General features: G+C 47.3%; 2 protein-coding genes across 27 annotated transcripts in view; one reads left to right on the top strand and one right to left on the bottom strand.

The window, feature by feature from the left end:
• The window catches only part of PRC1 (protein regulator of cytokinesis 1), a 30195-nt gene extending 16845 nt beyond the window's left edge, over positions 1-13350 (top strand). For 2 of the 12 annotated variants that reach the window (XM_054451374.2, XM_063652981.1), the window contains 7 exons: positions 1002-1097; positions 2967-3113; positions 3344-3454; positions 8494-8604; positions 9791-9967; positions 10294-10335; positions 12738-13350. In XM_054451374.2, coding sequence (XP_054307349.1) covers positions 1002-1097; positions 2967-3113; positions 3344-3454; positions 8494-8604; positions 9791-9967; positions 10294-10335; positions 12738-12812 — 759 coding nt within the window. In that variant the 3' untranslated portion in view covers positions 12813-13350. Of the gene's footprint in view, positions 1-1001; positions 1098-2966; positions 3114-3343; positions 3455-8493; positions 8605-9790; positions 9968-10293; positions 10336-12182 lie in introns of all 12 variants that reach the window. The other 10 variants (XM_054451377.2, XM_063652983.1, XM_054451375.2 and 7 more) reach the window with 9 other exon arrangements.
• RCCD1 (RCC1 domain containing 1) lies at positions 782-24551 on the bottom strand. 15 transcript variants are annotated; one of them, XR_010124017.1, is made up of 10 exons: positions 24477-24530; positions 22520-22808; positions 21855-22245; positions 21633-21754; positions 19387-19485; positions 18887-19057; positions 18331-18360; positions 17611-17767; positions 13341-13402; positions 782-937 (listed from the first exon to the last, which is right to left on the bottom strand). XR_010124017.1 is itself a non-coding variant. In XM_063652984.1 (9 exons), exons 2-8 carry the CDS (start codon positions 22683-22685, stop codon positions 17616-17618), a joined length of 1131 nt encoding a protein of 376 aa, XP_063509054.1. In that variant the 5' UTR covers positions 22686-22808; positions 24477-24530; the 3' UTR covers positions 782-919; positions 17611-17615. The 15 variants fall into 15 exon arrangements, 7 of the variants coding, with proteins under 7 accessions (XP_063509054.1, XP_054307360.1, XP_054307359.1 ...); XR_008494171.2 differs by having other exon boundaries at positions 782-919; XR_008494172.2 differs by lacking the exon at positions 782-937 and adding an exon at positions 5313-6171 and having other exon boundaries at positions 24477-24535.
• Positions 24552-25319: the final 768 nt, after the last annotated feature.

The following is a 25319-nucleotide window of genomic DNA, read 5'->3' as shown; positions in this document are numbered from 1 at the left end:
CATCAAGACCATCTTGGCTAAGACAGTGAAACCCCGTCTCTACTAAAAAAATTAGCCGGGCATGGTGGCAGATGCTTGTAGTCCCAGCTACTCGGGAGGCTGAGGCAGGAGAATGGCGTGAACCCGGGAGGCAGAGCTTGCAATGAGCCGAGATTGCACCACTGCACTCCAGCATGGGCGACAGAGCGAGACTCCATCTCCAAAAAAAAAAAAAAACATAAATAAGGAGCTAAGGCAGCAACCTTTGTTGACATGCCAATATTTAAGAAGAAAACAGGAAATGAATTACCATCCTCTCTAGTAATTTGGCTGTCACCAATCAAGCAGTATGGAAGGGAAACAATTTAATTTTCAAGAATATCTTCTAAATTTTTCTGCCTATGTGCCCCTATTTTTGAGTATACACACCTAATTTATAATTACAAGCTATATACTTGCATTACTGTTCTGATATACCGTATATGTTCTAAAAGAAAACACATGCTGGTCCGAGTGTAGTGGTGTTTATAAGTCAATGATCACAGCCAGTTACAGATTTGTTCTTCTCCCACTGCATTACTTGACTAGAAAGAAGACAGTAAAAAATAGAAAAGTTAACAAAAAGAAAAGAAAGAAAAGTTAAAAAGAATGAGAAGCTTTAACAGTTTTTTTTTTTTGAGTCTCACTCGTTGCTCAGGGTGGAGTGCGGTGGTGCAATCTCAGCTCACTGCACACCACCCAGGTTCAAGTGATTCTCCTGCCTCAGCCTCCTGAGTAGCTGGGACTGCACGTGCACACCATCACGCTCACTAATTTTTTTATTTTTAGTAGAGATGGGGTTTCGCCGTGTTGGCCAGGTTGGTCTCGAACTGTCGACCTCAGGTGATCCGCCCACCTTGGCCTCCCAATGTGCTGCAATTACAGGCGTGAGCCACCGCACCTGGTGAGAACAAAGAATCTTAGCAGAAGTTATTGGTCTCCTGGTGCCAGGTTTTTCACTAATTAAAATGTACTTTTCACAGAGAAAAGCTTCAGATCCAAATCGATTTACAAACCGAGGCGGAAATCTTCTAAAAGAAGAAAAACAACGAGCCAAGCTCCAGAAAATGCTGCCCAAGGTAATAATGTTGCTAAGGGTTTTTGGTGCTTGGTTACAAAGATACCTCACTATTTGTATGTCTTTCTCTATTGTTTAGCCCCAAAACTATTTTCTTCAAAGCTTAGGCAGAGATAATAAGTTATATATTTAGTATAAGCAACTGCATATCAAGGCGTATTCGTTTGCTAGGACTGCCATAATAAAGCACTACAGGCCGGGTGTGGTGGCTCACGCCCGTAATCCTAGCACTTGGGGAGACCGAGGCAGGCAGATCACGAGGTCAGGAGTTCAAGACCAGCCTGGTCTTGATCATGAGGTCAGGAGTTCAAGATCAGCCTGGTCTCTACTAAAAATACAAAAATTAGCCAGGCGTGGCGGCTGTTACCTGTAATCTCAGCTACTCAGGAGGCTGAGGCAGGAGAATCGCTTGAACCCAGGAGGCAGAGCTTGCAGAGAGCCAAGACTGCGCCCCTGCCCTCCAGCCTGGGCAACAGAGTGGGACTCCATCTCAAAGGAAAAAACAAACAAAAAAACAAAACACTACGGACTGGGCAGCTTCGACAACACCAACTTATTTTCTCACAACTCTAGAAGCTGTAAATCTGAGATCAACATGTCATTGGCAGAGTTGGTTTCTTCTGAGGCCTTTCTCCTTGGCTTTGTAAATGGTCATTGTCTTCTCCGTGTGTTCACATGGTTTTCCCACAATATGTGTGGCCTAAACACTCCAGTCGTATGAGATTAGAGCCCACCTAATAACCTCATTTTAACTTAATTTTTTCTTTTTTTTTTTTTTTACCCCCAAGAGATGGGGTCTCGCTATGTTGACCAGGCTGGTCTTGGACTCCTGGCCTCAAGCAATCCTCCCATCTCAGTCTCAGGAATGCTAGGATTACAGGAATGAGCCACCATACCTGGCCTTAATTCTCTTTTTAAAGACGCTGTCTCCAAATACAGTCACATTCTGAGGTACTGAGGGTTAAGGCTTCAACATTTGAATTTGGGGGAAACACAATTCAGCCAGTTACATAAGGAAAGCTTTTGAGAGAGAGAGTCCTGTGGGCTCCATTACCATTTTCCATTTTGATAATAATACCATTTTTTGAGTTAAGTCAGGGATATCATTTCAAAACGCTTTCATTTAGTAATTCATCTAATCCTTACAACATCCTTATGAGGTTGGTATTCTTTCCATTTTTACAGACGAGGAAACTGAGGTACTAAGAAATTAGGTAAATCTGGCCGGGCGTGGTGACTCACTCCTGTAATCCCAGGGCTTTGGGAGGCCGAGGCAGTTCGAGACCAGCCTGGCCAACATGATGAAACCCCATCTCTACTAAAAATACAAAAATTAACCAGGCATGGTGTATGCCTGTAATCCCAGCTACTCGGGCAGCTGAGGCACAAGAATCACTTGAACCCGGGAGGTGGAGGTTGCAGTGAGCTGAGATCGTGTCACTGCACTCCAGCCTGGGCGACAGAGTGAGACTGTCTCAAAAAAAATGTGAATTTGCTCACTGCTTCACAGCCAGTAAAGAGGGCGATTCCAGATTGAACCCCATTAAGTCTGATATCAGAGTCCTGCTCCTAATGTTCACCGCCTATTTCATATTTCTGATCTTCCCTGTGCTGCCTCCAACTTCAGGCACCAAAACCTTAGTGGTCAAACTTTGGGTTCTTGCCATTTTCCACTCTTGTGTGTTGTGTGAATGAAATGTCCCCGGGCTTTGATTTCTGGTCACTCTGACCTGTACCCAGGTGGGCCCAGCTACCTGAAATGAGGCTAATGATGCTCTGGGGAGGAGGAGTACTCTCTAGGGAAATCATTTCATTTGGGCTTTGCACTAAAGAGTTGAAGTAATTAACATGTCCTTGTTTCTGGTCTCAGCTGGAAGAAGAGTTGAAGGCACGAATTGAATTGTGGGAACAGGAACATTCAAAGGCATTTATGGTGAATGGGCAGAAATTCATGGAGTATGTGGCAGAACAATGGGAGATGCATCGATTGGAGAAAGAGAGAGCCAAGCAGGAAAGAGTAAGTGTGAACGTGAACGTGAACGCAAACTGGGAAAAGAGGAAGAAGGTAATCTGAGCAGCCCATAGTCTCTGCCAGGGACCAGGGTTTGTTGAATAGGGAGCTCGTGGCAGCTCTTTTTAGCTCTGGCTGCAGAGACATGGGCCTAGATTCCTGGCCCTGCTTCTGTTGCCATCCCAGACCTGCTCTCTTCCTGAGATTTATCACTGTTGCTTCTGACTTTCACATAGCAACTCAAGAACAAAAAACAGACAGAGACAGAGATGCTCTATGGCAGCGCTCCTCGAACACCCAGCAAGCGGCGAGGACTGGTTTCCAATACACCGGGCAAAGCACGTAAGGTAAACACAAGGCTTAGGGAAACACTGATTTTAAGGGAGTGGGTGAGGGTAGTCCCAGCCACCTCTTTAAAGGGGGCCAGCTCCTCCACACCTGTGAGTATTTCTCATCAGGTGGGACGAGAGACTGAGAAAAATAAGACACAAAGTATAGAGAAAGAACAGTGGGCCCAGGAGACTAGCACTCAGCATACAGAGGACCCGCACCGGCACCAGTCTCTTGAGTTCCCTCAGTATTTATTGATTACTGTTTTCACTATCTCGGCAAGGGGAATGCGGCAGGAGGACAGGGTGATAGTGGGGAGAAGGTCAGCAGGAAAACGTGAGCAACGGAATCTGTGTCACAAATAAGTTCAAGGGAAGGTACTGTGCCTGGATGTGCACGTAGGCCAGATTTATGCTTCTCCCCACCCAAACATCTCAGTGTAGTAAAGAGTAACAGAGCAGCATTGCTGCCAGCATATCTCGCCTCCAGCCACAGGGCGGTTTTCTCCTAAGAACAGAACGAACGTAGGTACGTATGATCGGGTTTTACACCAAGACATTCCGTTCCCAGGGGCATGCAGGAGACGGAGGCCTTCCTCTTTTACTAATCCTCCTCAGCACAGACCCTTTACGGGTGTCGGGCTGGGGGATGGTCAGGTCTTTCCCTTCCCACGAGGCCATATCTCAGGCTGTCTCAGTCGGGGAAATACCTGGACAATACCCAGGCTTTCTTGGGCAGAGGTCCCTGCAGCCTTCTGCAGTGCATTGTGCCCCTGGTTAATCGAGAATGGAGAATGGCGATGACTTTTACCAAGCATATTGCCTGTAAACATATTGTTAACAAGGCACATCCGGCACAGCCCTAGATCCCTTAAACCTTGATTCCATACAGCACATGTTTCTGTGAGCACAGGGTTGGGGCTAAATTTGCAGATTAACAGCATCTCAAGGCAAAACAGTTTTTCTTAGTACAGATCAAAATGGAGTTTATGTCTTCCTTTTTTTTTTTTTTTTTTAAATTTTTTATTATTATTATACTTTAAGCTTTAGGGTACATGTGCACAATGTGCAGGTTAGTTACATTTGTATACATGTGCCATGCTGGTGTGCTGCACCCATTAACTCGCCATTTAGCATTAGGTATATCTCCTAATGCTATCCCTCCCCCCACCCCACAACAGTCCCCAGAGTGTGATGTTTCCCTTCCTGTGTCCATGTGTTCTCATTGTTCAATTCCCATCTATGAGTGAAAACATGCGGTGTTTGGTTTTTTGTCCTTGTGATAGTTTACTGAGAATGATGATTTCCAATTTCATCCATGTCCCTACAAAGGACATGAACTCATCACTTTTTTATGGCTGCATAGTATTCCATGGTGTATATGTGCCACATTTTCTTAATCCAGTCTATCATTGTTGGACATTTGGGTTGGTTCCAAGTCTTTGCTATTGTGAATAGTGCTGCAATAAACATACGTGTGCATGTGTCATTATAGCAGCATGATTTATAGTCCTTTGGGTATATACCCAGTAATGGGATGGCTGGGTCAAATGGTATTTCTAGTTCTAGATCCCTGAGGAATCGCCACACTGACTTCCACAATGGTTGAACTAGTTTACAGTCCCACCAACAGTGTAAAAGTGTTCCTATTTCTCCACATCCTCTCTAGCACCTGTTGTTTCCTGACTTTTTAATGATTGCCATTCTAACTGGTGTGAGATGGTATCTCATTGTGGTTTTGACTGGCATTTCTCTGATGGCCAGTGATGATGAGCATTTTTTCATGTGTCTTTTGGCTGCATAAATGTCTTTTGAGAAGTGTCTGTTCATATCCTTCGCCCACTTTTTGATGGGGTTGTTTGCTTTTTCTTGTAAATTTGAGTTCATTGTAGATTCTGGATATTAGCCCTTTGTCAGGTGAGTAGGTTGTGAAAATTTTCTCCCATTTTGTAGGTTGCCTATTCACTCTGATGGTAGTTTCTTTTGCTGTGCAGAAGCTCTTTAATTAGATCCCATTTGTCAATTCTGGCTTTTGTTGCCATTGCTTTTGGTGTTTTAGTCATGAAGTCCTTGCCCATGCCTATGTCCTGAATGGTAATGCCTAGGTTTTCTTCTAGGGTTTTTATGGTTTTAGGTCTAACGTTTAAGTCTTTAATCCATCTTGAATTAATTTTTGTATAAGGTGTAAGGAAGGGATCCATTTTCAGCTTTCTACATATGGCTAGCCAGTTTTCCCAGCACCATTTATTAAATAGGGAATCCTTTCCCCATTGCTTGTTTTTCTCAGGTTTGTCAAAGATCAGATAGTTGTAGATATGCGGCGTTATTTCTGAGGGCTCTGTTCTGTTCCATTGATCTATATCTCTGTTTTGGTACTAGTACCATGCTGTTTTGGTTACTGTAGCCTTCGGTTAGCGCACGGTACTTATATGTCATCCTTTTCTACATAGACACAGTAACAGTCTGATCTTTCTTTTCCCTACACCTCTTGCCCTCTGTCCTGCAGAGATGGGAAAGGGTTTTTCTGTCCCTTCATGTTGAGTCCACTTGAGAGTGGATGGAAGGCTGAGTAGCGGCCTATAGTGACAGTCACGGAGTGGCCAGCTTTGGTGTCTGTGCTTGTTGAATCCTTGCATTAAATTCGGGGGGCGGAGGGGGGAATGATTGCCAACATTCTGGTTACGATGAAAAGAAAGCTTCAGCGGTTTTCCTGAAAACCTGTAATGCCATTTTCCCTGTAAGACCAAGAGATGGCCTTGTGGTACCATGTGAAAAACAGCGTTCACGCTTACTAAATGGAACATGTAATGATTCTTCATCTCTACAGCACAAAGTCAGAGAGGACTTTTTTTTTTTTTTTTGAGACAGAGTTTCGCTCTTGTTGCCTAGGCTGGAGTGCAATGGGTGATCTCAGCTCACTACAGCCTCTGCCTCCTGGTTTCAAGCGATTCTTCTGCCTCAGCCTCCCAAGTAGCTGGTATTACAGGCATGTGCCACCACACCCAGCTAATTTTGTATTTTTAGTAGAGACAGGGTTTCTCCATGTTGGCTAGGGTCTTGAATTCCTGACCTCAGGTGATCCACCCACCTTGACTTCCAAAGTGCTGGGATTACAGGCGTGAGCCTCTGCGCCTGGCCTACTTTTTTCTTTTTGATAAATAAAAGAGCATTATTTCTTCTCCCTACTCATATTTTATAACATAAATTTATTAGACAGTGTCTCGCTCTATCACCCACACTGGAATGCAGTGGCGCCATCATGGCTCACTGCAGCTCAACCTCCTGGGCTCAAGTGATTCTCTAACCTCAGCCTCCCATGTAGCTGAGACTTACAGGCACATGCCACCACACCCGGCTAATTTTTGGGGTTTTTTGGTTTTTTTTTTTTTTGAGTTTTAGTAGTGTTGAGGTCTCACTAAGTTGTCCAGGCTGGTTTCAAACTCCTGAGCTCAAGTGATCCTCCTGCCTCAGCCTCCGAAAGTGCTGGGATTACAGGCATGAGCCACTGTGCCTGGCCTCAAATGTGTTTTTTTGGTTTTGTTTTGTTTTGTTGAGATGGAGTCTCGCTCTGTTGCCCAGGCTGGAGTGCAGTGGCGCAATCTCAGCTCACTGCAACCTCCGCCTCCTGGGTTCAAGTGATTCTCGTGCCTCAGCCTCCTGAGTAGCTGGGACTACAGGCCCGCGCCACCATGCCCACCTAATTTTTGTATTTTTAGTAGAGATGGGGTTTCACTTTGTTGGCCAGAATGGTCTCAATCTCTTGACCTCAGAAGATCTGCCCGCCTCGGCCTCCCAAAGTGCTGGGATTACAGGCATGTGCTACCACACCTAATTTTGTATTTTTAGTAGAGACGGGGTTTCTCCATGTTGGTCAGGCTGGTCTCATACTCCCAACCTCAGATGATCCACCCGCCTTGGCCACCCAAAGTGCTGGATTACAGGCATGAGCCACCGTGCCCGGCCCCCTAGAATTTTTTTAATTTAAAAAAAAAAAAAAAAGTGTTGGCTGGGTGCAGTGGCTCAAGCCTGTAATCCCAATATTTTGGGAAGCCAAGGTAGGGGGATTGCTTGAACTCGGGAGTTGGGAGACTAGGTAACATGTTGAAGCCCCATCTCTACTACAAATACAAAAATTAGCTGGTTGTGGTGGCACACGCCTGTAGTCCCAGCTACTCAGGAGGCTGGGGTGAGAGGATTGCTTGAGCCCAGGAGGTCGAGGCTGCAGTGAACCAAGATTGTACCACTGTACTTCAGCCTGGGTGACAGAGTGAGACCCCATCTCAAAAACGTTTACAGCTCTTATCATTAGCATGTAAGTTTTGACATATGTAGGTTTACACAATGAGACTGTCACCATAATTTAGATAATGAACATTTCATTGTCCCCAAAGTTTCCTAGTGTCTCTTTGTATTACCTTCCTGCTTCCCTGGCCCCTGGTTTGCCCCCAGCCTCTAGCTGTGGCGAGTAGGGATTTACTCTTTAACTATAGATTAGTTTGCATTTTGAAACATTTTACATAGAATCCCGCAGTACATGTTCTTTTTTGTCTGGCTTCTTTCATTTAATGTAGATTCATCTCTGTTGTATGTATCAAAAGGTCACTCCTTTTTATTGTAGATCAATATTCATTCCACTGTATGAATTTACCACAGTTTGCTTGTCCACTTACCTGCTGATGGGTATTTGGCCGTTTCAGCTTTTGGCTGCTGCAGGTAGCTATTGCGAACATTTATGTCTAAGTCTTTGTATGGATCTATACTTTCGTTTCTTTTGGGTAGAAACATCTAAGAGTGGAATGGCCGGGTCATATGCTAGATGTCTTGTGCCACAGTGGTTGTACCATTTTACATTTCCATTTGCTGGATAGCAATAGGCTTTGAAAATTTTTCACAGGTTTGTTCAAACCTATGCAGTATTAGACACAGCAGGCCCTTCACCATGTAAACCCATCTTCCCTGGACTGCCTTCCATAGTCATTTCTCTGTAGGGTAGACGGGTTGCTGGCAATGCTGAGGATGTTACTGCACATCAGTTACCCACGTGCTTTTCTCCCTAGCTGAACACTACCACCATGTCCAATGCCACGGCCAATAGTAGCATCCGGCCTCTCTTTGGAGGGACGGTCTACCACTCCCCCGTGCCTCGACTTCCTCCTTCCGGCAGCAAGGTTAGTATGCCCTGTGTCTAAGCACAGAGGCCCCACCTACTTGTTCTAGATTCTAAGATCCCTGGATTTGGTTCTTTTTGAGATGCTGAGAGTTGACAGATAAAAGCTAGCTCACCATTAAATAATGGTCCAAAACTAATGTGTAAAAAAAGAGAACAGTCACTCTGAGCCCCACTGGTACCATGGGAAGCACTGGGATGTGTCTGGGAAACTGAAGATCAGGCAGGGTCACTGTAGACTCAATTCCAAGCCCAGTCTTCAGCTGGTATGGAGATAGGTCCCCTACATGTGGGTTCTACCTCAGTGAAACCAGATCACTAGACATGCCAAGTACTCAGTAGAGATGTGGAAAGTTTGTGGTAAAACACATTCAGTCTTTCAAATATTTTATTAGACTATGCTCAAGATAGGCGTTCTGTAAATCAAGAATTCATATTTTAAAAAAATTTTTTTCTAGAGACAGGGTTTTGCTATGTTGCCCAGGCTGGTCTTGAACATGTGGCCTCAAGCAATCCTCCTGCCTTGGCCTCCCAAAGTGTTGGGATTATAGGCATGAGCCACACCCAGCCCTATATATATATATAAAATAAATATATATATATTATATATATATTATATATAATATTATATATAATATATATTATATATATAATATATAATATTATATATTATATATAATATATATTATATATAATATTATATATTATATATATTATATATAATATATATAATATATAATATTATATATAATATATATTATATATATAATATATAATATTATATATAATATATATTATATATATAATATATAATATATAATATATAATATTATATATAATATATAATATATATAATATATAATATTATATATAATATATAATATATATAATATATAATATTATATATAATATATAATATTATATATAATATATATAATATATAATATTATATATAATATATATAATATATAATATTATATATAATATATATAATATATAATATTATATATAATATATATTATATATATATAATATATATTTTATATATATATTATTTTTTAACTAAAAATATAGGATTATAGACATGAATACAAAGATAGTCTCAGCCTTTGACCAGTGCAGGTATTGTGTGTGCATGTGCACGTTCATTAGAAGGATGATACATGGATCTCTTTCTTTCTCTGCAGCCAGTTGCTGCTTCCACCTGTTCAGGGAAGAAAACACCCCGTACCGGCAGGCATGGAGCCAACAAGGAGAACCTGGAGCTCAACGGCAGCATCCTGAGTGGTGGGTACCCTGGCTCGGCCCCCCTCCAGCGCAACTTCAGCATTAATTCTGTTGCCAGCACCTATTCTGAGTTTGCGGTAATTCACCTTTTCTAATATCTACCAGTCTCTGGGGAGCACACAGTTGGGGCAGAGTGGGTATCTTCCCAGGGGCACCCAGGCTATTAGCTAGGGCAGCTGCCTTGGAGGCTGAGAATCCCTTTCCTGCTTTGACCATGGCGGGGTGGGTATGATTTAAGTGGGGGTTGTATAGGAAGGAAGTTGGCAGCAGCAACTAGACATTTAACCTGGATCCTTCTGCTTAATACATACCATTCCCTGGCTGCAGGAGGCAACCCCTCTATCACTGCCCTGGTGCTCTCTTGGTGGAGTTCTTGGTAATTGTCTTAATTCTTTGTTCTTAGAAGGATCCGTCCCTCTCTGACAGTTCCACTGTTGGGCTTCAGGTCTGTATGGCAACCCCTGCATGTCCCTTTTCCAAACTGATCTGTCATCTGCTGGCTTCATTCATCTGGGCACAGGGCTACACTAACCAATAATCTCGGCAGTGTTACAAAGGAAGCAGGAATTCCTATCATGGACTCAAAAAAACACAACTGATTTACATTCACAACAGATTAATTAATAAAATTTGTTCAGACTTGAATTGGATTCTCAGCCCCTAAAGTCAGGCAGAGTTTTAAATCATGTTTAACAGAAAACTTTGACCCTCCCCAATTGTGACATCAAAGGCCTGCAATAGCTGGAAAGAATAGAGGCCCCATCACGTGGGGAAGGGAGCCCCAGCTGTGTGCTGCCTACAATGAGGCTCTTGGCCTGTGTGCTGATTATTTCCTGGAGTATATGCCTTCCTAATCCCTCAGGGCTCAACCGCCACCTCTGTTCTCAGCTAGCTAATGCTGATTTCCTCACCTTTGCCTCTTTCCATACATTGAGCTACTGAAGCATAGATGAAGCACTGAAAGCAAGTTTTTCCAGAACGCTCTTCACTTCCTAGTATCCTACTTTATATTTGCTAACACCTAACTACACTGCCTTTTACTTCAGCTATGATTTCTCTCAATATTTTACTAGCGAGAGGTGAGGATGTCCCTCACCCTTGAGGGGATATTGACTTAAACCCCTAGCCTGCCTCCCCTCTTAATTGCTGCAGGGATGGAGAATGGAACAGTTGGCCAAGGCTACAGCTAGTTTTGATCACTGAAACTGGCTTCCTACTCCAGCATGTTTTTCAAATTATGTGGCTGGTGGTGCTTCTACCTTTAAAAGTGGGTGTCACTCTGGCTGATTGCTGGACAGAGGTCCAGCTTTCTCTTTTTCGCTTGTTCAACCAAGGCCCATTTTATCTGAGACTTAAATGTACCTGCCTATCTGTGTGGCTAGTCCTAGGTAGGTTCGTCTGGTTTGGGTTGCTATGGCTGATAGACTCCACCAGGCAGCACCAAAGCCAGTAAACTAACCTCTGCTAATATCTCTCTTTCTCAACGGCCATTCATGCTTTATCTTTTGCTGCTATACCATGTGCTCCAGCATGAGATCAAATCACCAGCAGGTTACAAGGCCTCAGCCCCAGGGATTGGTAGATATATGTTCTGGCCCATTGTTTTATAAAGGGCTCAAGAGACCAAAGCTTGTTGCCTACTTACCTTGATGACTCTAAAGTAGCTTTGTGAAATAGAGTCATGCCTCGCTTAATGACAGGGGTATGTTCTGAGAATGTGGGGCAATTTCATTGTGCACTTAACAGTCCTGGACAGAACAGCCTACACACCTAAGCTATACGGTATGGCGTTTTCCTCCTAGGCTACAAACCTGGGCTGCACGTTACAGAAAGAATACTGTAGGCAATTGTGGGTTTTTTTGATTCAGGCTATTCCTGGGATACTGTAGGCAATTGTAACGCAATGATAAGTATTTGTGTATCTAAACATAGAAAAGGTACAGTAAAAATATGGTATAATCTTATGGGACCACCATAGTGTATGTGGCCTGTCGTTAACTGAAACATTATGCGGTGCATGACTGTATGAAGGATTTCTCTTCTGTGAGGTGTAACAGAATGGACTGGCTGAGGAAAGGGGTCATGGGCATGTGTGCACATGTACTCTGTCTATGACTAATAGAATGGTGCTCAGAGCTCCTCACTTTTACTCCTAATGCAGCCTGTTGCAGGCTAGGGATCTCAGAGAAACTACCTTCAAGGGACCTTTTGCTGACACTTAACCAAACTTAGAAGGGTGGGCCATGTGTAAGAGAGGCAGTATGGCCACTGATGTTATTTATTTTTCAACAGCGAGAACTTTCAAAGGCTTCCAAATCTGATGCTACTTCTGGAATCCTCAATTCAACCAACATCCAGTCCTGAGAAGCCCTGATCAGTCAACCAGCTGTGGCTTCCTGTGCCTAGACTGGACCTAATTATATGGGGGTGACTTTAGTTTTTCTTCAGCTTAGGTGTGCTTGAAACCCTGGCCAGGTTCCATGACCATGGGCCTAACTTAAAGATGTGAATGAGTGTTACAGTTGAAAGTCCATCATAGGTTTAGTGGTCCTAGGAGACTTGGTTTTGACTTAAATACATTAAAAGTTTATGGCAAGAAGTGCAAATTTTAGCATATGGGGCCTGACTTCTCTACCACGTAATTCTACTTGCTGAAGCGTGATCAAAGCTTGTTTTATTTCACCACTGTGTAGGAAAATGATTGATTGACTATGCCCATCTCTGGGGGTAATTTTGGCATGTATACCTGTAACTAGTAATTAACATCTTTTTTGTTTAGGCATGTTCAATTAATGCTGTAGCTATCATAGCTTTGCTCTCACCTGAAGCCTTGTCCCCACCACACAGGACAGCTTTCCTCCTGAAGAGAATGTCTGTGTGTGTCCGAAGTTGAGATGGCCTGCCCTACTGCCAAAGAGGTGACAGGAAGGCTGGGAGCTGCTTTGTTAAATTGTGTTCAGTTCTGTTACACAGTGCAATGCCCTTTGTTGGGGGTATGCATGTATGAACACACATGCTTGTTGGAATGCTTTCCTCGGCGTTTGTCCCTGGCTCTCATCTCCCCCATTCCTGTGCCTACTTTGCCTGAGTTCTTCTACCCCCGCAGTTGCCAGCCACATTGGGAGTCTGTTTGTTCCAATGGGTTGGGCTGTCTTTGTCGTGGAGATCTGGAACTTTGCACATGTCACTACTGGGGAGTTGTTCCTGCCTAGCATCCACGATGAGGCGCCCTCTTTACCTACCCTCTCAATCACTACTCTTCTTGAAGCACTATTATTTATTCTTCCTCTGTCTGCCTGCCGCAGTACTACTGTCAACATAGTGTAAATGGTTCTCAAAAGCTTACCAGTGTGGACTTGGTGTTAGCCACGCTGTTTACTCATACAGTACGTATCCTGTTTTTAAAATATAAAATTATTCTTAAAAATAAATTAAAATCTGTATACTTACATTTCAAAAAGATATAGTGTGGTGTTTCCTTTTTTTCCCCAGTCACTTTTTAGTTGGTTGGTCTGTGTGTGAAAAACAGAAACAGAAAAAACTAAAAGGACCTCCTGGAAATTTTTAGTCAGGAGTGTGATTTTTTTTTTTGAGTCTCACTCTGTCGCCCAGGCTGGAGTACAGTGGCACTATCTTGGTTCAGTGCAACTTCCACCTCCCAGGTTTAAGCTATTCTCCTGCCTCAGCCTCCCGATTTGCTGGGATTACAGGCACGCACCATCACACCTGGCTAATTTTTGTATTTTTAGTAGAGACAGGCTTTCACCATGTTGGCCAGGCTGGTCTTGAACTCCTGACCTCAGATGATCTGCCTGCCTCCCAAAGTGCTGGGATGACAGGCGTGAGCCATCGCACCCGGCCGAGTGTGATTTTTTAAATATTCTCTGGTACATTTCTAAATTAAGAATATCTCTTACTCTAATTTTTTTGTGAGAAATATAAAACCTAAACCCTGATGTGTAAAGAGCAAAGGGAGTCAGTCCTAGGATGCTTCTAGCTTCAATGCAGTTTGTCTCAATATGGGGAGGCTGCCTAACTTCAACAGTGTTACTGAGGGAGGATGGACATAAACTGTACACATGTGAAGGGTAAGACAGAAAAACCATCACCCCAGTCAAGTTAACCAAGTATCTCTACCCCAGAAGTTTCCTCCCACCCCTTTCTCATTCCTCCTTCCCAGCCTCACCCTGCCTAGCAACCACTGATTTTTTTTTTTTGAGATGGAGTCTCGCTCTTGCCAGGCTGGAGTGCAGTGGCACAATCTCAGCTCACTGCAACCTCTCTGCCTCCCAGGTTCAAGGGATTCTCCTGCCTTAGCCTCCCGCATAGCTGGGACTGCAGGCGCGTGCCATCATGCTCGGTAAATTTTTGTATTTTTGGTACAGACAGGGTTTCACTGTATTAGCCAGGATGGTCTCGATCTGACCTCATGATCCACCCGCCTCGGCCTCCCAAAGTGCTAGGATTACAGGCATGAGCCACCATACCCGGCCCACCGATTTCTTTGTTACTACAGATTAGTTTGCATTTTCTACAGTTCGATGTAAGTAGAATCATACAGTATATACTTTTTTGGTCTGGTTCTTTCACTGCTTTCAGATTTACCCGTATTGTTTATATCCATAGTTCTTTTTTTTTTTTTTTCTTTTTTTTTTTTTTTTGCTTAGTATTCCATGGTGTCGATATACCAGTTTATTCGCCTCTTGGGTTTATTTTTCACATTTGGCTTTTCTCCAGTTTTTGGCTATTAAAAATAAGGCTGTTATAAACATTCACATACAAGTCTTTGCATGGATATATATTTTTTTCTGGATACTCTAGGAGTGAAATGGCTGGATCACATCTATGGTAGGTGGACACTTAACTTTAAGAAATGCCAAACTGGGCCGGGCATGGTGGCTCACGCCTGTAATCCCAGCACTTTGGGAGGCTAAGGTGGGCAGATCACGAGGTCAGGAGTTCAAGACCAGCCTGGCCAACATGGTGAAACCCTGTCTCTACTAAAAATACAAAAATTAGCTGGGTGTGGTGGCACGCACCTGTAATCTCAGCTATTCAGGAGGCTGAGGAAGGAGAATTGCTTGAACTCAGGAGGCGGAGGTTGCAGTGAGCTGAGATTGTGCCACTGCACTCTAGCCTGGGCAACAGAGCAAGACTCCATCTCAAAAAAAAAAAAAGAAATGCCAAACTGTTTTCCAAAGCAGTTGTACTATTTTACATTCCTACCAGTAATGTATAAAGGTTCCAGTTTCTCCACATCTTCACCAACAGTTGGTATGTTCAGCCTTTATATAATTCTAGTTATTCTGTGTATGAAGTGGTATCTCACTATGGTTTTCATTTACAACTCCCTAATGACTAATGATGTAGAGCATCTTTTCGTATGCTTATTTGCTATCCTTCTGTCGTCTTTGTTGACTTTTGTCCATTTTAAAAAATGGCTTGGCCAGGCACGATGGCTCATGCCTATAATCCTAGTACTTTGGGAGGCTAAAGCAAGTGGGTCGCTTGAGCCCAGCAGTTCGAGACCAGCCTGGGCAACATGGCACAACCCCATCTCTACTAAAAATACAAAAAACTAGCCAGATGTGGTGGCACGTGCCTGTAGCCCCAGCTACCCGGGAGGATGGCTTAAGCCTAGGAGGTGGAGGCTGTACTCCAGCCTGGACAACAAAGAGACCCTGTCCAAAAAAAAAACCCCACAATGAAATACCACTTCACACCCATTAGGATGGCTGTTAACCAAGAAATAGAAAACAAGTGTGGATGCAGATGTGGAGAAATTAGGATTCGTGTGCACTTCCAGTGAGAATGTAAAATGATGCAGCCTCTGTGGGAAACAGTAGGGCAGTTCCTCAAAAAAAATTAGAATTACCACACAATCAAGCAGTTCCACTCTGGGTATATACCCAAAAGAACTGAAAGCAGAGACTCAAGAGAGTTGTACACCCATGTTCACAGCAGCATTATTCACTGTAGTGAACAACTCAAATATCCACCAATGCACGGATGAATAAAACACAGTGTATACATACAACAGAATCTTAGCCTTTAAAAGGCCGGAAGTCTAGATACATAAGCTACATCATGGATGAACTTGGAGGACATGCTGCTAAGTGAGATAAGCCAGTCATAAAAAGACAAATACTATGGGATTTCACTTACATGAGGCACTTACAGTAGTCATAGAAACAGAAGGTTAGGACTGTGGTTGCCTGGGGCTGGGGAAGGGGAGAGTGGCGAGTTAAGTGTTTAATGCGCAGAGTTTCAGCATAGAATGATGAAGAAGTTCCGGAAATGCATAGGGGTGAGGTTGCACAACAGTGAATGCATTTACTGTCAGTGAAGTATGTACTTAAAAATGGTTAAAAACAATTTTTCTGTTTTTTATTGAACATAAATTTTATGTTCAGTATATTTTACCACAATAAAAAAGAAAAAGACCCCATGGGTGGGAAACATTTGCTAAACCAGGCACACACATGCACAAATACAATTTAACCATAAAGAAAACTACTGATAAGCTTATTTTATCAAAATAAGTTGATACTTGTAAAGCACTTTGAGCCTTAACCTGGCATGGAGTAAGCATCACCTAAGTATTAAAATTGGTAATACCAAGAGAGACTGAAACAAACTACATTGTAGCAGAAGATACTCTGAATACTAACTCTCAAAAGACTTGTATCTGAAATATCCAAAAGAAAAATCACTAAGGAAAATACAGAACATTTTAAAAGGCCAGAAAACTTGAACAGGCACTTCGCAACAGAAAAACTCCAAGTGGCCGATAAACATATGAACTCTTCGCCTCAAGCAATCTCCCTGCTTAGCCTCCCAAAGTGCCGGGACTACAGGTGTGAGCCACCATGCCCAGCCATCCAAAACAAATGAAAAGCTACTCAACCTCATCAGTATCCAGGGAAATGCAAATTAAAACCAGTGTGCATCTCTACCTGACGTTTTAGCCACAGTAGACCCCACCCTGCTGGGGGCAACAGTTATCTAGTAAAATTAAAGGTATCTCTTGACTTAGCAATTCAACTCAATGTTCTGCAAAGGAACTTGTGCACATGTGCAAAAGACTGCTCCAAGTATTATGTGGAATGACCAAAATCAGAAACAATAAAAATGACCATCAACAAGGCTGTATCACTTGAGGTATTATTCATACAACAGAACACCATATAGCATTAAAAATGAATGAACTCCAGGACCCAACAAGAATGGATCACACAATGCTGAGTGACAAAAACGACACGAAAGCACATACACAGGATTCCATTTACCTAACACTCAAAAGCAAACACAACTATGTCGTGTAAGGCTGCATACAAGAATGGTAAAATTCTAACAAAAGCAGGGAAGTGACTGACAAAGGAAGATGACCTGGAATGTGCCCCAATCTCAGCTGCACATCAAATGTACCTGGGATGAGGTAGGCGGAGCTTTGAATCTACCACTATCCAGGCCACACACCTAGAGGCTCTGATTTCATTGTTTCATTGACTTCATTGTTTTCATTGATGCTGACCTTAGGCAGCAGAGTTTTCAGTGCTCTCCAGGTGTTTCTAAAGTGCAGACAAGTTTAGGACCGTGCTTGAGGGTGAAGGGCAGGACTGTGATGGGGAGGGGCAAATATGGGGCCCTTGAGGTGCAGGCAATGGTTTTCCTTGACCTGAATGGGGGTTTCACAGGTGTTGTATATACATATACATACACACATCAGCTCTTCCCTTTCTCCACAGCATACACGTAGGTGTTCCAGGGCCCACAGGTGACAGCCTTTACTTGGAGTTTCTTATCTACAAAGTATTCCACACGGCGGGGCCGATCCAAGCTGGTGGTGTCCTCGTGGCCCAGCTGTCCATATTTACCTAAAGTGAAATCAGCCCCTTTGTCATCGTCTCCACTGGGTCTTGCTGCTTCTTTCCCTCCAGGAAGGGGCCCAGACTATCAAATGAAGTGCTGGGATTATGCCCCACTGCTCTGTGAATCCAAGAGACCCAGAGCCAGGCAACCTTGGGGATCCCCAAGAGGCTAGTGGCGACCAGCCACTCCAGGCAAGATGCTCCTCCAGACTTCCCTGCTACCCAAGCTAAGATGTTCAGGGCACACACTTCCATCGAATCTTTTTCTCCACCCAATGTCACATCGACAAAAAGCTGCTTTGTAAGTGCTGGTTGGATACTCCCTTAAGACAGTCTTTCAGAGAGGTAGGTGGGTGGTACCGATATCCTCTCCATGTCTCCCCTGTCTGGTCTCAGACTGAGTGTGCCTAGGTCTGTTCCAACTCCAGGGAGGGAGCACTCCTGCTCCTCCCAGTGACCTGGCCGAGGCCCCTGCTTCCTCTAGTCTTGGTGGCTTTGTCACCTGCCCTATACTCCCAGGTCTGTCTTCTCCTTGGTTTCAGGGTCACAAAAACAATCCTTTTACTTACCCCAGCCCCAGGTGTACAGCTCCCCTGTTCCTGAAAGCAAAAGGACAATCGATAGTTGTCACTACAGTTCTTTGGCAAGACATCTGTCCAGCCCGGCTTGGCACAGCCCACAGCTGCATATTACAATCCTCACAAGATCTGCCTGGCGTGGAACAACATATTCTCTTGACAACTGGCTGATCACATGTGGCATGGCAGAGGGTCCCGAGGGAAAAAGTGGTGGATCTTCCTGTGTGCCACGCTACCGAGCGCCACGGTCTTCCATGCCAGACTGGACAGTCCCTGCTGTCAGAGGCAGCGGCGGGCAGGGAATGTGCCTGTGGCCGTGCAGGTGAGGACAGACAGCATCAGCCTCCCACCAGAAGGAAGAATCTTCTGGGCCTGACAGGCTGGGGAACTACTGTGAAACAACATGGGGCTTGGGGCTTATCCACGGAGCAAGGTAGCTGCTCTGTATGAGCCACAGAAGCCTTAAGACAGAAGTTTTTCCGTCGACCACACCCCCTTCCATAGGCACCAGCTCGAGTGGAGCGGAGTGCCTCCCAGCCCCACTCACGTGTCACCACAGCTGTGTGCCGGGATCCACAGCTGGCCTTGACTGCATCTGAGCCCAAGGGGAGATCCAGTAATGCTGGGAAGGGCTGGACAGCTATGAAGGGGGCAGGGGCTCCATCCTCAGCCCCGCCCGTTCTCTTCACCTGAGGACCATCTTCATTCAGTTCTGTGGCTTCAGAATGATAATAATGATGTGAACACCGACCGAGCTCTAAGCTAAACCTTATTCATGCAGTCACTTATTCCCACAACAGCTCTGAGGTACACGATTGTCTAGCTCCAAAGCTGGTGCTCCCAACCCCTACATTCTGCAGGCAGGGCTGGCACTACTGCACAAGTATATTGTGCCAAGACCGGCATCCGCCTTGCCAATGCTCCCTCCCGTAAGGGGCTCACATGCTCCACCTGAGCAGTGTAGCTCTGAGGCCCGCATGCAGCCAGGAGTTACGAATGACAGCCACATCCTGGGGAGACGGCTGTGGGAGCCGAGTTGACCCTCACCGTCCTTTGCGACAGTCTCTCCATCCTCTGCCAGGTTCCTGGTGGGCAGGGCCAGCTGCCCTGATTCATTCCAGCCCCAGATATAAATATCACCAGTCTCTGAAAGAGATCAAGGGGACACATGAAACAGACTATGAAGCCCCTGCATCCATCCAAACTCTCCTCCCCATCCCATCGGCTCCTGGGGACAATTAAAGCCTGCCCTGCCCAAGGTAACACTCCAAGCCAAGGTGCTTCCCCTCAGGCCCCAGGGGCTTGTCTTAGGTTCCCATCCCCTCAATGCCTTCCGATCACCCTTTAAGTCCCTGACTGGACCTTCCACTTCCATTCTTATGCTGCCAAACGGCCCCTCATTTCAGAAATGTATCCCCAGAAGTACCGCAGCGGTCTCCCTTTCAAAACCACTGGGCCGGGGCCAGGTGCGTTGGTTCATGCCTGTAACCCAGCACTTTGGGAGGCTGAGATGGGTAGATCACTTGAGCTCAAAAGTTCGAGACTAGCCTCAGCAATATGGCAAAATCCCTGTCTCTAAATAAATAAATAAAACAACCACTGGGCCGAGCTGTGCCCCTTTTTCAACTGCACCCACAGCCGGTCCTGTTGAAAGCCACATGCAGCTCTCCCCTTCCTGGCCTCCCACAACACTAGAGCTGTTTGGCTGGAACAGCCGCCTAATTCTAAAAATTTCTAATAGCTGATTTAATCCATGCTGATGTTTCACGTACTTTTCAAATATAATCACTTAATTCTCACAATAGCCCTACAGGTGGTTTTATGACAATATCGCCATTTACGCAGGATCCCTATTTTATTCACAACGGAGGCACAGAGGGGTTAAGTACCAGACCCAAGGTCCCAGGGCCCGAGCAATGATCTGAAACTAGGAAGTCTGGCAGGATGTGTCCATGCTTCAACCTCTACACTAAACTTAAGGCCTCAAACTCCTTCTGGACCTTGAGTGCAGGGTGTCCCACTGGGCTGTTTCCAGCCCTCTGGTCTCTTCTCTCCAGCCCAGGGTTGGTTTTTGTGTTTTTTTGTTTGTTTAGACAGAGTCTCACTCTGTCACCCAGACTGGAGTGCAGAGTGCAGTGGCGTGATCTTGGCTCACTGCAATGTCCACTCACGGCTCAAGTGATCCTCCAGCCTCAGCCTCCCAAGTAGCTGGGACCACAGGCACGAGCCACCACGCCCAGCTCATTTTTATATTTTTTGTACATAGACGAGGTTTTGCCATGTTGGCCAGGCTCAGCCCAGGGTTTCCTGGCTTGGCAACCAGCCCAGGCCCACTCCATGAGAATATGGTGCGGGGAAAGGCATTGGTAGCTTTTTTTTTTTTTTTTTTTTTGAGACTGAGTCTGGCTCTGTCGCCCAGGCTGGAGTGCAGTGGCGTGATCTCGGCTCACTGCAACCTCTGCTTCTCAGGTTCAAACGATTCTCCTGCCTCAGCCTCCCAAGCAGCCAGGACTACAGGCGCACACCACTGCGCCCAGCTAATTTTTGTATTTTTTTTAGAGACGGGGTTTCACCATGTTGGTCAGGCTGGTCTCGAACTCCTGACCTCATGATCCACTCACCTCAGCCTCCCAAAGTGCTAGGATTACAAGCATGAGCCACTACGCCCGGCCCCCTGGCATTGGTAATTTTTTAAGCTTCCAGGTGATCTAAGTAGCAGCCAGAATGAGAGCCCCAGACACAGACAAAGATCATCTGTTCCCAGCCTCGCCCTCTCTGCATGGGCTCTAATAGCCTAGGAAGGAGCTACACCTGGATCACCAAGTGAAACTCCTCACTCTGGCCAGCTGTGGCACCACCACAAGGACACACTCATCACCATACTGGTGCCTGGTGGGCACCCCAGTGTCCACCCTGTGCCACACGTCATGGCCCCCCAGGCAACCGCAGCCTTTCTCCGTTCTCCTTGGCTCGGCTGCCCCCTCACACGCCATACTCCCTCGGGAGCACTGTTAAGAGACAGTCCTGGCTGGGAGCAGGTGGGGAGAGGAGGGGAGGGTCAGTGAGACCAGTAACACAGAAGCTAGGAACAAATGCCAGAGTCCAGGCGTGAGTGGGCCATGGTGCAGGCAGAGCAGGCCGAGGGTAAGAGGCATTTAGGAGTCATAACTGACTGGGCGATGGATGGATGAATTTGGAAGGAGGCCTGGGTAGGCCCCCACCCAAACCGGAAAACGAGGAGGAAGGTTTGCACAAGATCATGAGCTCGTCTGGAGAAGCACTAAGTCACTCACCACTCACACACACAGAATGCCAGCCCCCCGCGGCCACCTCAGCCATGACTAGGCCCTGCAACGCCTCCAACAGCCGTGGCTCCAGCTCTGCCTCCAGGGTCCCATGGCCCAGCTGTCCATGCCTGAGCAAGGGAGACCCTCGTCAGCTACAGTCGCATTAAGGCGTCCCGCTCCGCCTGCTTCTCCAATCACCAGCCCTCACCTGCCCCCGCCCCCGCTCACCTGCCCCCGCCCCAGGAGAACACCTGGCCAGCAGCATCCAGCAGCAACGCGTGCTCGGCGCCCAGCTCCAGCTGGCGTGCCCGCAGCTCCGGAGCCAGAGGCCGGTAGAAGGGCGCCCGCGGGCTCACGTAGGCACAGGCGCAGGGCAGCAGGGGTAGCCTCCCAGCCTGGGCCTCACCGGCCGGATCGTCTTCCCCTTCGGCCTCGGGCACCACGTTCTGGGCCCACAAGGGCTCCCCACGCAGCGCCGATTCGGGCGCCCAGACCTGCAGTAACGCCTCCGGCCCCGGCCGGGCGCGTAGCACCACGAGGAGCCCCTCCGAGGCCCACGCGTCCTTGCAGCCGCCCGCCGCGCCGCTGGCTGAGCCCGACAGCTCCACGCGGCCTCCACCTGCGGGGCGGAGAGCGGGCTAGGGAGGGGAAGGGACATGCACCGAGGGCCTAGAATTTGGGGCGGCGCTGGGGGCTGGTCTAGATTGGAGCAGGGTGGCCAGAATGGAGGCGGGTGGGGGGGTGTTCCTGGGAAGGGGCCGAATTGGGGACCAGTCCAGAATGTGGGGCTGGCGGCCTGAACGGGGGAGACACACTGGACTGGCCACAGCGGTGCGGGGAGGCGACTGGGGAGCGCGGCTGGAATAAGTGGGGACGGGGCGGGGAGTGCTCACGGGTCACGAAAGCTGTGTAGCTCCAGCTCGCGCTCACGCGGCAGATGTCGACGCCCGCCCGCAGCGGACTGGGGCTGTGCACCTGGCGCCCGCGTCCGGAGCCCAGCTCCTGCCCGAAGCCGCAGAAACCGAAGCCGAACCAGGCCCCCGGCCGCTCCTCCGCCATGCCCGAGCAGCGCCCTCTGCCGGCCGCCACCTGGCTGCGGCGGGCCTGGGGAGATTCTTGCAAAGAGCCCGCTAGTGGGACACTGGCAAGTCTCTGGCCTTCCAGGGGCTGGAGCTGCCTTATCTGTAAAATGGGGAAACTATCATCCTCCTGACCACAAAGGCAGAGTCCGTGCCACGAAGGTTCGCTAAGCAAGCGCCCTGGCTAATGCCCTACCGGATTTACAAAGATTCTCAAAATATTTAGAGTGAGACACTTTCCCTGTCCTCCCTTTTGGCTCAAACTCAGCGTGCCACAAAGTGGGTACGAAGTGGCCTGTCCCTTAGGCATTGGACTAGGATCCGAGCGCCCCCGACACCCCCACCCCGTCCCGCAGCTTCCCAGCATCTGGCACTTTATCCCATGTAATCTTGGGAACCAAAATGGTCGTTTTACAGAGGAGATTCCGAGAGAAAGTAACCCTTACACATTCATACAGCTAGACAGAGGGCTGAAATCAGGTCCTACCAACTCCACACACAGTGCTCTGCCCCTCACCCCCACAGTGGAACGCAGAAGAGCGTTTGGGAGGCACTGCCTCTGCAACTCAGCGGGGCCTTGTGACCTCAGCCAATTAACGTGAGTCCAACTGCATTTCTTCAAACTGCATTTACAAAGGGAGGTGGGGGCGGTGCTGTTTGAACCTACCTCACAGAATTGTTTGTAATAAATGCAAATAAAGGGTTTGGTGCGAGTACATGCCATGATAAACACACAGTATTAGCTTATTGAATCCAGTATTCAGCGTTGACAAAAAAATTATCCCTGGACATCTTACTGGTTTTGAGAAACTTATACAGACACAATTTCAACTGTATCTTATCTAGTCATTTATTCGTCCAGCAAGCATTTACTGAGCGCTCCTCCTCTGCCAGAGAGGACAGCTGTCTGCTCCCAAGGAGCTAACCCTTAAATGGGGAGACAAACACAGTCTGGTGGTTCCAACAGCAACGCCAACTTCAAGCAGATTTGGCTGGAGCGGGCTTTTTTTTTTTTTTAATAATAGAGACAGGGGTCTCGCTATGCTGCCCAGGCTGGTATCGAATTCCTGGACTAGAGCGATCCGCCCGCCTCGGCCTCTCAAAGTGTTGGGATTACAGGCGTGAGCCGCTGCACCCGGGCTGAAGCAGAATTGCACGGGCATTTTCAGGCCTCTGAAGCCAGATCTTGGGTCTCTCCTGAGACCCCAGTTCCTGGGCTCCTAACCCCTTCCGTGTCCTCTCCCAACCCAAGGGGGCCTCTGACCTTGATCTTGACCCTATGCCCTCTACCCTCTCGGGCAGGTCCTTCTGGGGGGCAGCCTTGGAGGAAACACCGAGGCGCAGAGCTGCCGCCTCCGAATAGGCCTCCCGCCCAGAGGGCGCCGACAGCCACGGGGAGAAAAGGTTTGAAGGGCGCGCGGCGCGAGGCGGCCAATCGCTGGCAAGGGCGGTGACGTCGCCGCCCGGGGCGCGGCGGCCGCAGCCCTGTTCACTTCCCCGCGAGAGGTCCTCTCCGGTCCCGAGGCCTACGCCGGGGCCCTGCGGCCCGGTCTGTGAAATGGGCTGAAACCTGCGAGGGGCGTTGGACCAAGGCCCTGGAGGAACCCGGGGGGCGCTGGACCAAGGCAGAGGTTGGGCCAGGTGGTCCCGCCCCTGCAGGAACCCGTGGGGCTAGAGCTCGGATTAGAACCACCGAGAGGGCATTCATTAAGACCTGAGCTAAAGGTTTGGCGAGGAGTGACGCCCAAGACGGGCGGACCCCGCCACCCACCTCAGTCCCGGGATCGCGGCAGCTCAAAACCGGACACGCGCCGGACTCATGCCCAAACAGGAAGCAGCTTTTACCTTCCACGGATTGGCTCAGAACTCGTCACGTGCCTCTGTCGAGCCAACGAGCCTCACGCTGGGCTTAGCCCTCCTCGAAACGGGCTAGGGTGTTGGGCGCGGCCCAAGCCGCCCTTCAACCAGGCTCAGCTGGCCACCAACCCCAACCCCCGCCCCAGCGCCCTCAGCGGAGGCCACAGAGGACTCCCAATATAAAGACAAACGTACTGAAGGCCCAGCATATGGGAGTCTGTACCCTAAACGACTTATTTCTTGGGATGGTTTAATATCTTTTGAGATAGGGTCTCGCTCTCTCGCCCGGGCGACACTTTGGGAGGCTGCACTCTGGGCTCACTGCAACCTCCGCCTACCGAGTACCTGGGATTACAGGTGCATGCCACCACACTCTGCTCATTTTTTTTTTTTTTTTTGGTATTTTTAATAGAGAAAGAGTTTTGCCATGTTGCCCAGGCTGGTCTCGAACCCCTGACTTCAAGTCATCCACCTGCCTCAGCCTCCCAAAGTGCTGGGATTACAAGCTTGAGGCACCGCACCTGGCAAGTTTCTTATTGATTAGCTTCCTAGGCTCACCCTTTGTCCCTCCAGTAGGATTAAGAAGCAACTCAGTGGGCCCTGGTTGGGGAATCCATTGGATTCTTTCCATGGACGTGGCTCTGCCACTGTGAAGCTCCGTTGCACACTCACCCACGCCCAGCTCACACCCATACTCACCCACACTCAGAGACTCCCACTCACAGCAGCCCTCCCTGCCCAAGGACAGGGCACACAG

This window comes from Pongo pygmaeus, chromosome 16, assembly GCF_028885625.2.
Source record: "Pongo pygmaeus isolate AG05252 chromosome 16, NHGRI_mPonPyg2-v2.0_pri, whole genome shotgun sequence".
NCBI lineage: Eukaryota > Metazoa > Chordata > Mammalia > Primates > Hominidae > Pongo > Pongo pygmaeus.
This window is presented reverse-complemented; position numbering and strand designations above follow the sequence as displayed.

Bases quoted from the DNA above. Each gene is read 5' to 3' on its own strand.
- RCCD1 (XM_054451382.2), bottom strand. From the start codon at position 22,685: ATGGCGGAGGAGCGGCCGGGGGCCTGGTTCGGCTTCGGTTTCTGCGGC. The intron at 21,755-21,854 runs GTGAGCGGGGGC...TCCCTTGCTCAG, and splicing joins TTCTCCTGGGGCGGGGGCAG to GCATGGACAGCTGGGCCATG. The intron at 19,058-19,386 runs GTGAGGGTCAAC...ATCATTCTGAAG, and splicing joins AGAGACTGTCGCAAAGGACG to CCACAGAACTGAATGAAGAT.